The sequence below is a fragment of the Pseudorca crassidens genome, chromosome 12 (assembly GCF_039906515.1).
Source record: "Pseudorca crassidens isolate mPseCra1 chromosome 12, mPseCra1.hap1, whole genome shotgun sequence".
NCBI lineage: Eukaryota > Metazoa > Chordata > Mammalia > Artiodactyla > Delphinidae > Pseudorca > Pseudorca crassidens.
The window spans coordinates 21164890-21179359 of record NC_090307.1 but is presented as its reverse complement, the minus strand read 5'-3'; the positions used below and the strand labels follow the sequence as shown (position 1 = coordinate 21179359).

Below are 14470 nucleotides of genomic sequence, written 5' to 3'. Positions count from 1 at the left end.
GTATATCCTTGTCCATAATTTGCCCCAACTGCACATGCACAGTTATTTTTAGTCCCTTATAGTTTCTTTGTATTCTGTTGCTTGGGGAGAGGTTTGTCCAGGTGCATTGCAGCAATGGGTCCCGGCCCAGGTCCCAGCCTGTCTCAACATAAAATATGTTTCTGACGTGAGTATTTTTTTCCCCCAAAAAAAATGCCTTAAGGAGCTGGGTAATGCCTTAAGGAGCTGGGTTCCATGGAACAAATTCCGAAAATGATCCAGAGACACAGGTTCCATTCCGATCTAAGAAGTATATCATCAGATGTCATGTCATCTGAGTTTTCATATGCTATTTCGCTATGGAAGTTCAAACTCACAAGAGTTGAACTAGAGGCCAAAAATGTATATCTATCTGTCCAAAGCTAGGTGGTATCTAAGGCTGGGGGAAGTACACAGCATGTTTAAGTTAAAGTTGTTGTTACGCTTGCAATGATGAGACTATTTATTTATTTCAGATTATAGTAACTAATGTGATTATTGAATTTACCATTTACAAACCATATATTTAATTTCAGGTCCATAGGCACAAATAAAGAATTCTGCACATATTCAGAATTTGCAAATCTAAAATCAGAAGGATTTTCTGAACTCATTTCACACCCTAAACTGACTTGACCTTATGTTAGGCTATATATAGTCTTTAATAATCCTGTTTGGTGTGAATGTCATATATTTGCTGCAAATATATGGTTTAATAACAGGGTGCTACCACAGACCCCACTCGGGGTGTTACATAAAACACTGTGTATGCACCACGTTACATTTCTAAAACCTGAAAATTTTTGGATATAGAAACACATCTGGACATAACTGTTTTGGTTAAGTGATTGCAGACCTGTGTTTATCTAATTTCTTTAATGAACAAGCTTCTTATCCTTGATTAAGTGAAGTAATAGTTATGAGAGAAGATAGAATACTAGAAAGTAAAATTGAAGATTAAATCCTGAAATTAATTTAAAGGACCCAGATTTGGGCAAGATTTTAAAATGATGACTTAAATAAGGACAATGTGGTAAATTAACCGTAACTGTGCTGCCTATTTGAATTATAAGTAGGATCATGATGTACAAGTATTCTAATTGCATTTTCTCTTTTCCTTCTGCAGTTAGCAATACACAGGCAAAGGCCTACTTGCAAAGTGGAAAATTCTCCGTACTAAGAATTTAGATTAAGAATCCCACTCTTATTCAGCCATTACCCTAGTCACTTATACTCCTTGACCAGTTTCCTCAACCGTAAAATGAAATAAGTAATTTAGATTAATATAAGTCCTCTTCTGAATTTTAAAATGAAATGATTCTAAAATTTCATAACTTTCTGTTTATATCCTATATTTTTATATTCTTATTCCATATGGTTCTAAAAATAGTACATGGTGCTATAATTTCCTTGAACTGTAAAAGATGAAATGCTGTTTGTTTTGAGAAAGAGGACCTTCTTGTACTAATCAATTTCTCTTGTAAACAGTGCAAGTTCCAGGGCCAGTAGAAAATCTGCAAGCCGTATCTACCTCACCTACCTCAGTTCTTATTACCTGGGAACCCCCTGCCTATGCAAATGGTCCAGTACAAGGTTACAGATTGTTCTGCACTGAAGTGTCCACGGGGAAGGAACAGGTAGGCAAGAGAATGGGCCCCACTCCTATCGCCTATCGGAGAAATTGCAGGAGATCTGCAGGCTCTTGATATAAACCAGTATCCAGCACATTAATTGGATAGCTGACCAGTTTTAAAGTAACTGTTATTGAAACTGTTAAGCAATTTAATTGAATTTGGGTGGTAAGAGAGGCAAATGGGCAATGAGATGAAGTTAATACAAAGGATGCAGATTTTTTGTTTGAGTATATTGTGGTCTGGGCCAGTGTAACCACATTTGAACGAGCCCATGTGGTTCCAGAAAAGTATTTGCATTTTCAGTCCTTATCCTAAGGGATGATCAATCTTATTTTCAGCAACTTCCGTCAAATTGCTTTTTTCATTCTTTTTTCATTCATATGTTTGATGTTATTTCTGTCTTCTCCCCGCCATGGGACCGTCACCTATCACTTCTCGTTGTTTTCAGAATTACTTTACTCCTGAAGACTACCTTCTATTTTGCTTCTAATCTGTGGTTAGCACAGACATTGGAAAATAAACAAATTAGATTTTCATGTAAAGTAAGAGTAAATGAGTCTTAAGGGAGACACATGAAACTCAACTATTCTATTTTGTGACATATATATGACTATTGAGATGTTTACTTCCAGATTCTCAAGTTCATGTGGGAAAAGATACATAGACAAGTGGGTAGTTAAATAGGAAAGACCAGAAATGACCTTGGGATATTGAAGTTCTTATGATGTGTTGTGAAATTTGCCCATTATAGTGTGGTCTTCATGCTTCCACATACACTGCATGATAGATATTTTTCATTAAAATAAAATGTTTGCATTAGTTCTATTCAGAACAGTTCCAAGTTCCAAGTTATAGCATAAGAATTATTGAGATCCTCCTAAGTAATCATTCATTCCATTTTTTTTGTTTACTGCTCCCATGCTATTTAGCTCTTATTTTCACCTTTCTATTCTACCCTTTTCCTACACATGTTAGTTCTTCAATAATGCATTTTACCAATTCATTTAAATAAATTAAAAAATAGTGTCACCCAAGATAGAGTGTGAGGATCATTGGGAAGAGCTGTATAATGGATCTTCTGGAGTGAACTGGCTCTGATTTGCTCAGTGACCTTCACCTCCATTACCTCATTTCTACATCTGTGAACTGCTGAAAACAATTCCAACTTAACCTCACAGCATTTTGAGAGATAATAATTGTAGCAAAGTATCCATAACAATTGTAGCAAAGTATCTGTCAGTTTCCAGAATCTCAGGTATATTTCAGCACAAGAAGGAAGAATTCTATTGTTTCTTGGTAAATTATTCCATTTTGGGTACAGGAGCAACTCTGCCTTCCTGTGGATTTACAAGCTGCCTTCTGCCTGTCAGGGTTTTGGTGTGGGTGTTAATAGTGCACACCATTCAATGTATTGGGTGGTGTTAAACAAATTGGAACTTAATGACTCTAAAGATAGCGTGGTGCTGTTTTAACTAGGGTCCACAGAGTGGTTTGGTCTTCAGTGGGGGAGTGTGTGTCACAGTTTAGGTTTTATAACAACTCATAGTAAGGTTAAAGTGTAGTTTTGTGAGTAAGAGTCTAACATCCAATTCACTGATTGCACAGAATGGCTGCCATTTCAGCTTTTACGTGTCTCCTGCATGACAGTTTTGGTGTTTTATGTCTCCAGAATATAGAGGTTGATGGACTATCGTATAAGCTGGAAGGCCTGAAAAAATTCACGGAATATAGTCTTCGATTCCTAGCTTACAATCGCTACGGACCAGGAGTATCTACTGATGACATAACTGTGGTTACGCTTTCTGATGGTAAGTTATAGACAGTGAAATTTGACTCACATAGTTGTTATAATAATGAAATAATATTGGATATATGTCATAGATTCCATGTTCAAGGCTTCCTAACTAAAACTTCATGGAGTATACTAGCATACATCAGAAATTTGGCTAATTCACTCAAACTGTCTATTACAGTCAAATTTAAACTTTGAAAAGGTATACACTCTGAATCAGGATATGCTAATTAGTCATCTTCAAAGTGTGACTGCTGCCCGAGAGCTCAGAGTCATTTCTTTGTGTGTGTTTCCCTTTATTCCTATAAATACAAACACATTTGTACATGTGTGTGGGCTAATTTACATCAGCATCTTTCTTTTGTTTCTCCTTCTAAACAGTGCTAGATGATTAAAAGTGTAAATGATGGACAGTCCTCCTACATATACGTATTGAAAGTATTAAAACTGAATATGAAAATTTATATTTTAGTTTTACTTTGCCTAACAAGTGAAAGATGAGACATATTTTTTAATGCCATAACAAAGAGAAAGAAATCTTAATGAAGTAGATGAATTTGACAAAGCAGTAGCAGAGGAAACTAGGGATCTAAAAATGGATGATAATGAAAGGTTGGAAGTTTAATGAAAAGTGAAAATAAAGCACAGCAGAGCATATGATATGGGGCCAGTGACAATTCAGGCAGGTGCAGAAATGCAGAGATGTGACCTCCATGAATACTAAAAAGGCATCAAGCTATTTCTTTTCAGCAGCGGTTTCCATGTTGGTATGTGTAATTCTATAAATTATTGATCTTTCGAATTTCAAAAAAATGACTTTAGTTTGTGATTCCTTGACTGAGCCAACCTTGCTTCAATCTAGGAAAGCATCTGGGTGGATATTTCATACAATATCAGTGAAATGAAGAAGGGCATGCATGTTATTAAGGATAGTGTAAAGAAGACAGAGGAGTAATGTTCATTTGCAATTTCAATGTAAAATAATACTTTATATCTGACACTGCTTTGGTAGAATTTTTAATGTAATTCTTAAGCCCATCCATCTGATTCTGTTATTGAAGACAGAACAGAATATTTATTGGCAGAATAAATTACTTCACAACTTATAATTATAAAAATAAAAGGAAAACAAACGAAAATGAATATTTTACATAATTTATGTAGATTTCATTCACACACTGAACTGTAATGCTGTGGCCTTATTCTCTACTTTGGTTTTAAATGTCATAAGTGAGAAAGACAGATTATTACTCATTAATCCAAGAATTATTATCTAGAAGTATTGCAACATTTAGGATTTAGAAAATGCCTGTCCTTAAATGAAAGGATTTCCTGACTCTAATCCAACAAGCATCACTCTGCAAGGGACCCCAGCTTCCCTCTATCAGATGCACTTGAGAGAGAACACATGAACTTCAGGGGCCCCTAGGGGTGGGTACTTCAACCTCGTCTGCTTTCATCTTTACAATAAACTCATCTCTTGTACTTCAATCTGATGTCCTCTACTCTCTACTGAAGCTATGCAGGCTGAGGTCACATACAGATGAATTTAATTACGATTAACAGTCACCTGCTTCCCAGCTGTAAGTCACAAAGCCCTGTTCTCCTTGACTTTCTGGATGTTATACAAGGGAGATGTTGTGAAAATCAAATGTTTAATCCACATAAGCACCTAAAACATGGGCATGGCATATATTTAAATGTTTAATAAATGTTATCTATGCCAATGTCTCTTTTTCTCATTATTCTAAGTGTTCCTTAATATGAGGGATGATATTATATTCATCTCTGTATCCCTCCTGACTCAGTAAATATTTATTGAATTAATCAGACAGTTCAGCCACACCTGTACAGATGTTTGTAAGTATAGACTCATCTTTAGGACTTCCTCTTTGTGTGACTAACTTAACATATGATCATGTGTAAATATATATGTGTTATAGAGAGCATCAGATTTCCTATAAGGCCAGAGAAATTCTTACCATAAAAAATTTATATTGGGACTATAGAAAAATGGAATAAAAGCAAAAATAAGATGCAAATAACTTTTTTTCTTAATTAATTATCCCCAAAGTATCCATGTTATGCTAAGATGCTTGTAAAGGTTTTATTCTGAGGAGCTGTCATCTCTAAGTTAGCTCTGTTTTAATTGTTTTTCTGGGAAGAAACACGTTTTTGTTCAGATTCCTCCACCTAGTATATCATTAGTTTACAGCGTTCCACTTCTTCAAACCGTTGGGGTTGTAGAGCATCAATCCAGACAGCCTAATATTTAGTGTAGACTGTAAGTAGTTTTGCCAGTTTGTTCTTAAGCACTGTCTCTGGAACCAGTTGACATGAATAGGTTACTAACAGATTTTATGAATTAATCAACATTTATTGGTGCCCGTGCCAACTTGCCCTGTGTTCAAAAGCAGAGGGACCAAATTTTATAGGCAAGCTTAGCTATAGGAATGTGCTTCTTACTGTTATCGCTAATATTTATTGAGTACTTATTAGTGCAAGGCCCTGCTCCACACACTTCACAACACTGTATTTTTCCCTACTTTACAGATGTCAAAACTAAGGTAGAGGTCACAAAAGCTAGTAAGCAGCAGAGCCAGGTCATATAAGCAAGTAAAGAAGGGGGATTCAGTGTGGAAATATATTGTTTCTCTTATTCTATAATAAATGTCTCATATTAGGTCCTTCAAGAAAAAAGCTCAGGGCTACATATAAATTCTTTCAATCCACAAATTATGTGTACAGGACAGCACACACTTGCTAAGGGGAGGAATTCAAGTGACTATATGTACGATTCATTTACAAGTTTGAGAACTTAATCTACTCTACAGAATGCTTCATCACCATGTGCTTAAACCAGCATGCTCCACCACATTGAGAGGAGTTTCCAGAGCAAATGCCTCTGATTGGCTTTAATGAACCTATTGTAATTGATAAATTACTTGACATTTCGAAGAGAAAAGCAATGAACTATGTCCTTGCCCTCTGCCTCATGAAACAATGAAGCGTTGTCAAATAAGACAAATAAAGAAAGTCCCAATAGATAAATGTAGATTCCACTCACTTCCACCAAGCATCTAATCCTATCTATTGTATCTATTTATTTGTAAATAGTACGGAAATTGATAGTAAGAAGAAGAGAATAATAACTAAAAATACTGTAGAAAAACACCGTCCACTTTTTTTCCTGACTGTGTAAGGCAAGAATAGCCAGTGTGCCATCTGTGAAAAGTAGGAGAAATTTATATTGTAAAAAACTAGGCAAAATTCATTAACACCGTTGTTACAGTCCACCTTTGGGACTTGATGGCTTTAAATTCCTAATATGGAAAATTATCAAATTGTGGTAGTTTATTATTGTTCTTATATATTCTTGGCTTTCTGAAATGAGGAGTTAAATGCCATTTATAAACTTTCATTAAAGTGAGATTTAAGGGTTACATATCAACTAGCACAGTACCTAGAACAAAATGTATGATAAATTTAAATACCTTCTCTTTCCTCCAGTATTCTGTGTTTTCATATTATTTAATTGGTCAAAAGTGTGTGTAATATGATTAGTAAAGTATAATATGATATAAATGTTAGAATATCATATGAAACCTAAACTAGAAATATTTTTCATCAGTAAGAAATGATTTATTATCACCTAATATTAAGACATTATTCCCAATCTTTGCTTTTAAAGAATATATTTTTCAGAAGCTGTGCAATTATATGATTTAGAACATAGCTTTTTTTTTTCAGTTTGTACCTGTTTTAATTTTTACTGCTTTACAGAGTGATTTGAATGTGGGTCATATTAAATTCTTCCTCATTGTGAGAACATCAGTTTTTTTTTAGTTCTTCTGATCACACAAATTATTTTTATTTCCAGCCTATCTTTAATCTTTTCTTGGTACGGTCACTTTAGAAAACTTTGTATCTATTAAAACTTAACATATGTTTAACCCTCATAGGGGGTCCCCCACCACCAGTATTTCCACTCCTAGGTATAAATGAATGAAGGAAATGAGTGCAGTTGTCCAGCAGAAGACACAAACTAAAATTTTCATAGCAGCTTTATTCTCATAACTCCAAACTAGAAATTGATCCAAATGCCATTCATCAGTAGAACAGATAAATATAAATTAGAATAATTGTACATTGTAATACTATGGAGCAACAAAACAAAACAAAAAACTATTGCTACATGCAACAATATGAATGGATCTCAAGAAGTAAGCGAAAGAAGCCAGCCTCTGGGAAAGAGAACACACAACTATAGTTTTGCTTTTAGTAAGCTCAAAATAAACTAATCTGTGGAGTTAGAGGTGATAATAAGTAGTGGTTACTATCAGAAAGATACTGACTAAGAAGGGACACAGTGAGCTTTCCAGGTTATTGAAAATGTTCTATATCTTGATCTAGGTGGTGTTTAAATGGGGATGTACACACACACACACACACACACACACACACACACACACACCACTTTATCCAGTCATACATTCAAGGTTTATGCACTTTCCTATATGTTATACCTTAATTTAAAAAATAAAATTGCAAAATTATAAACTTTTTTTTTATTGTGACCAAATTTGTTGACTGAAACTCTAAATATGAAAAATATTTTATTGTAATCTTATAGTCTTTCTATTAATTGATTCATTCAATATATATTTGCTGAGTGTGCCCCATGTGCTTAACACACATCAATATTGGGGATGCAGCATCAAAAGGACAAAAATCCTGGTTCCTGTGAAGGTTATATTCTGTATTTGATAAGAAAACCATAGCAGAATTAAATGAAATTAAAAAATAAAGTCTATCTCCTAAATAATGAAATATGTTTTGAAAGAATGCTTGTTGACCTAATTCATGAAAAACAAGCTCTGATAAACATTTTACCACACGTTACATTGCTAATAACCTTTATCAAGTACTAACAAAATAAGTGACTATAATTCCTATCATGTTTATCACTTATTCATCAAAGTCAAACAAAATGAGTGATTATAATTCCTATCATGTCCAGAAAGGTCCAGGAGCTAATATTTAAGTAAGTATCCACTTGTTCATTTAATTATTGAGTCGGTAAATATTAATTGAATGTCAGTTTGGAGGATTTAAAGATTAATCAGGCATATATCATGCCCTCATAGTGATTACTTTTGAGAAGGCAAAATCAGAGTAGGAGTTAAATAAATTCAGGGTAAATATAAGCACCCCAGGAAAACAGATTATTGTCCAAGTTCAAATTAAAGAAGAGGGACATAACAAAAATGGCCCTTAAATTTTTGAAGATGCTGAAAGCCTTTCTCCTCTATTAAATTTGTAAATTTGTCATGAAAAAAGATAAGGAATACTCTGATTTATATATATTAAGCATTTACTGAATGCTACTTATATGACTGTTGTGGGGCAGAATTATTTATTTATTTATTTATTTATTTATTTATTTATTTATTTATATGATTCATCCAAGACATCTAGAATAGTACTTGAGATATTACAGTCATTCAGTGAATGGCTATCATTGAATTACTAACTTGATAGAATATTCACTTTTTGATATAGTAAATATCCATTAGAAGTATTATAAAGAAAGCTGTATATGTTCTTCCTCCTTCCATGAAGGATTGGAACAATCAAAATGCAAGTAAGAGAAGCAAAATACCTAGAAAACCCACGAAGAAAAATAAATTGCTCCTTTGTTAATAGAATTGGCTCACCAAATGCTCTCTGGTAACCTGCTTGCATCTATGACACAGAGATTTAATTACAAAGTGTGAGAAAAAGAAAAGGGATGTATTTCTTCTTTTCACTTTTTAAGGGATAATAAAGGTTGCATTTAAAAAGATTAAGCAACAAGAGTGACATATTTCATCATAAAACTGTGGAGGTCCTGAAATGCACAATATCTTAAGCCCTTAAACCACTCTAGGAAATCTCCCGTGTGTTTTTATTGGTTCCTCTGGGAAGGTTATCACTGGAAAGCTGTAATTAAATGGCAGTATTTAGTATCATGGCAGGTGCTTTTTGCCTAAGAGTTTTGGGGGCTCCCTAGATGGATATCTGGGCCACTAAGTGAGAAAAACAAATGCAGTCATTTTTCATCTCTCCAGGAAAATTTTGAAGTGCCTGGAATTACCTACCTGATTATCCTTATGAACAGTGAAAAAGACATGCTTTCTCTTTTCACAGAGGGTTGGAGTTTCTCTTTCGTGACTTTGGCAATAACGATCTCACCTTGTTTTATTTCTTCTAGTGCCAAGTGCCCCGCCTCAGAATGTCTCCCTGGAAATAGTTAATTCAAGGGTGAGTTGTGGAAATGTTTACTACTTCATTACCAATACCTGTGTAACTTTCAATCACCCATCCACTGCTTGGGGTGGATGGTGGCTTCCATGTGAGGAAATGTTCCAGAACAACACAGTGAGTGGCATTAATCCCACATCTTCCACCACACTTGAATGAATTAAATGAAGGAGTTGTTTGCTTCTAGTACACTTGATTTTATAAATGTTATCATGATTAAAGGCTATTCCATCAGGTAACAAAGTTGTCTATTTACCTATACTTATCAGTACAGTAAGTCCCCCACATAACGAACCTTCAAGTTGCGAACTTTCAAAGATGCGAACATGCCTGTGTGTGCCAGCTGTTGTACTGTACTACTGTACTTTTCAGGGTACTGTACTGTAAGATTAAAAATGTGTTCTTTATTTTTTGTGTTTGCTTTTTTATGTATTATTTGTGTGAAAAGTATTACAAACCTATTACAGTATAGTACTATGTAGCCGATTGTGTTCGTTGGGTACCTAGGCTAACTTTGTTGGACTTTTGAACAAATTGGACTTTTGAATGCGCTCTCAGAATGGAACTCATTTGTATGTGGGGGACTTACTGTATAGGACATAATGTGCTAGATGGAACAATTGAATGTAGGAATGAAAAAAGTAATTACAAGAGTTGGGATAAAGAGAGACTTTGTTTCCTGGTAGATTTAATTTGAATTGAATATTTCATCCTCATTCCTCTTCTTCTCTTATAAATATAGACATGGAAGGCTGTTCTTGAGGTCTGATAAGGTTATCTGTATGAAGCAGTATTAATCAGTGATTAATGTTTTACTGGCCTGAAAAGTTGATACAACTTTCAAAAGGGTTTAAATTAGGCTGGGTGTAGCTGAAGATAAGGAGTTAATGCCAGAATCAGTTTTCTAGAAATATCTCCTTTTTCAAGTGTGTCTCACTCAGCATTGGAAAGAAGCGAAAACCACACAGTAGAGGAAAGCAAAAGTAAGATTGGCCTGGCTTGCCTCTGTCATCATCTGGTTGTGTGTGCTTAGCGAAATAATTTCACTCTCCCTGGGTCTCAGTGAGGAGACTAGCCTAACCGGTCTCCAAGCTCTAGAAGATGACAGGAAAATCATATGTGTCTCAGAGAAAGTCATACTCTGATTTTTAATCCTACCTTCCTCTTCTAGTAACTGTATACGATGTCAGAAAAGTTTCGAACCTCAGTAAACTTCAGTTTCTCTATATTCATACAGTGTGCATGTTAATCCCTCCCTTATTGATTTGTCATGAGGAAGTAGTAATATAGCATATGCAAAGGATCTAACTTAGCATCAGTAGCTATTACTTCACTCAATGTACAATTTCTTGCCATATTTTGCAAAAGTCTCTGACGAAGCCATATTTTGTGATTTTGATCAGATTTACCTCTGTCAAATGAGTTTACCTTTTGGAGCTAGTGAAATGTCTTTTAAATGGTTATCCTCTTATAATTTTAGGCACTAATTGGATAAGAATGAATGAAACAAATTTAAACTTAGAAGGGAGAAAAATAAATGAACTAAGGGAAGAAAAATGAGCTAAAGGAAAATAACGAGAAATAGACATCACCCTAAAAATGACATTATTATTTACAACATTAAATATTTTACAGATGTTTACAGCTATTCTAGTTAACAGATTGCCAAATCAAAGTCAAGTAGATTTTTATAATTATTGTAGGTTGCTAATGAATGAAACTGGGAGACCATATTATAGTTTCTCTTGTTTTAATGACTCATTTTTACTAGAGTTTCACCCGATTTACATCTTTCCTTCAGGACAGAACATAGAAATTGATATAAGCTATTTTGTGTGTGTATGCTCGTATCCCATAAAAAGTCTACTTTAGCAAAGGATGAATGTTTTCTTCTGGAATGTGAATAAGGCATTATTGAATGACCCTGGTTGCTGACTCTCTTTGAATATGAATTTATTACCCTCCTGTAGGAGGGAATTCCTGGATTGCAAAATTGACTTTTTCGACTGATATATATATATATATATACACACACACACACATAAACACACACACACACATACACATAATCAAATATCACAGGCCTTGCTCTTCTAAAATCTGCAGTGTTTGCAGCAACCAAATATTAACACCCCTGCTTCTATCTTCTTGAAGTTATCTGTGTAATGTTGCACTACCAGAAAATTTAACTTGTTCATTAGCTTTTCAGAATGAATACAGCAGGCCCAGGCACTAGAAAGCTTCTTGCTCTCCTCTCCCTCCCTCTGTTATCTTCTTTCCTAGCTTTTCAGGCATTATAAATTATTTTTCTTGGATTGTTACCAAGAGGAAAGGAACTGGATGATCAAAGCACTGTTTTATCATTCCCAATATGTTGATGCAGAGAAAAACAATAATATGATATTTTTATATTTGTCTCTTGTTTGAAACAAAAGAAAAGCTCTCAAATATACTAATATTTGCCCCAGATGATTACCACTTTAAGGAAGAAATTTGTAAAGAAAGAAACATTGTAGTTGAATAGTGTTGTATTCTTTTAGACTAATAGAATTATGACTTTAATGTTATTCATTTACTTGGAATTTTTATTTAATATAGAAGGAACAGTCATATTTTAAGTTCTTATTCTATATCATATCTGTAATTATGGAATATAATTGACCATTTTATTGACGGTCAATGAGAAAATTTCTTGGTATTTGCACACAGATGGCTAGGATTTCTGTACATAGAACCGAGAAGTGAATACAAGGTATAAAATTATCATTTATATATATATATATATATATATATATATATTTTTTTTTTTTTTTTTGGTACGTGGACCTCTGAAAAAGGCCCTGAAAAAAAAAAAAAGATTTTTTTTTTCAGTTAAGCTTTGACGGTTAAAGAAATAATTTATTTCTTTTTTTAATTAATTTTTTATTGGAGTATAGTTGATTTACAATGTTGTGTTAGTTTCTGCTGTACAGCAAAGTGAATCAGTTATACATATACATACATATACAGGAAGGATTTTGACTGAGGTCTCTGTCTTCTGTCATTGGGCTAGTGATAATTCTCTTATCATCAGAAGTGACAGGGCTTCCCTGGTGGCGCAGTGGTTGAGAGTCCGCCTGCCGATGCAGGGGACACGGGTTCGTGCGCCGGTCCGAGAAGATCCCACATGCCGCGGAGCGGCTGGGCCCGTGAGCCATGGCTGCTGAGCCTGCACGTCCGGAGCCTGCGCATCCGGAGCCTGTGCTCCGCAACAAGAGAGGCCACAACAGTGAGAGGCCCACGTACCGCAAAAAAAAAAAAAAAAAAAAAGTGACAGCCAAGCAGATAGCTGAGTGAGGCTTTTGCATTTGATCCCCACCTGGGATATTCACTTGGTAGCCACTGTGAGCAAAATTGTCAAAATAAGGAGAAGAGGAGAAACTGGAAGAAATAAGAACAAAGAGCCAGTTGAATTATGATGTTAATTTGCAGGTCTTCTGTTGTTTTTGCGGGGGCATGCCTTGTTTTGTTTTTATTCTGTAATTGGGGTTGTCTTCTCTTGGCTGTGCAGAGAGCACTTACATTAACACTGTTTCCTGCTGTCTGGCAACCTCACCTCTCTGAAACTGCACAGTTCGTGTAGGTGTTCTGGAACCACTTCTGCTGTCACACCATGATGCTTATAAATGTTAATCTCCCTCTTTTGTGTTGTATAAAGGCCTTAGATAGCTCATGAAAAATATTTTTTGTTTGTTTGTTTCTCTCTGAATCATCCTAAATCCTTCGTAAAATACACTTTGGCCACTGAGTTACTTGGAACTGGAGCTCTGAGTCCTCCGCTTACAAATGTGGTAGATTTCTCAAATTTAATGTAGAGAAGGAGGAGACATAGGAGAACTTAGATGATTGATTCCGTGTAAAGATAAATTAGAAGCTGGCATTTACAATAATATTTACACTCGCAAACTTCACACTGTTATTTGTATTCAGTCATAATATACAGAACATTTTTTTTAACATTATTATTGGAGTATAATTTCTTTACAGTGGTGTTAGTTTCTGCTTTATAACAAAGTGAATCAGTTATACATATATCCCTATATCTCTTCCCTCTTGCATCTCCCTCCCTCCCACCCTCCCTATCCCACCTCTCTAGCTGGTCACAAAGCACCAAGCTGATCTCCTTATGCTATGTGACTGCTTCCCACTAGCTATCTATTTTACATTTGGTAGTGTATATATGTCCATGCCACTCTCTCACTTCATCCCAGCTTACCCTTCCTCCTTCCAGAGTCCTCAAGTCCATTCTCTAGTAGGTCTGCATCTTTATTACCATCTTGCCCTAGGTTCTTCATGACCATTTTTTTTTTTTTTTTGAGATTCCATATATGTTAGCATACGGTATTTGTTTTTCTCTTTCTGACTTACTTCACTCTCTATGACAGACTCTAGTCCATCCACCTCACTACAAATAACTCAGTTCTGTTTCTTTTTATGGCTGAGTAATATTCCATTGTATATATGTGCCACATCTTCTTTATCCATCCATCTGTCGACGGACACTTAGGTTGCTTCCATGTCCTGGCTATTGTAAATAGAGCTGCAATGAACATTGTGGTACATGACTCTTTTTGAATTATGGCTTTCTCAGGGTATATGCCCAGTAGTGGGATTGCTGGGTCGTATGATAGTTCTATTTTTAGTTTTTTAAGGAACCTCCATACTGTTCTCCATAGTGGCTGAA

The 14470-nt window shown here is 35.0% G+C and overlaps 1 protein-coding gene across 1 annotated transcript in view; it reads left to right on the top strand.

The window, feature by feature from the left end:
• Positions 1–14470, top strand: part of LOC137204224 (netrin receptor DCC-like) — a 190869-nt gene that overhangs the window by 148618 nt on the left and 27781 nt on the right. The window contains exons 6-8 of the mRNA XM_067701461.1: positions 1507–1655; positions 3322–3460; positions 9698–9747. Of these exons, the coding sequence (XP_067557562.1) occupies positions 1507–1655; positions 3322–3460; positions 9698–9747 (338 nt within the window). The remainder of the gene's footprint in view (positions 1–1506; positions 1656–3321; positions 3461–9697; positions 9748–14470) is intronic.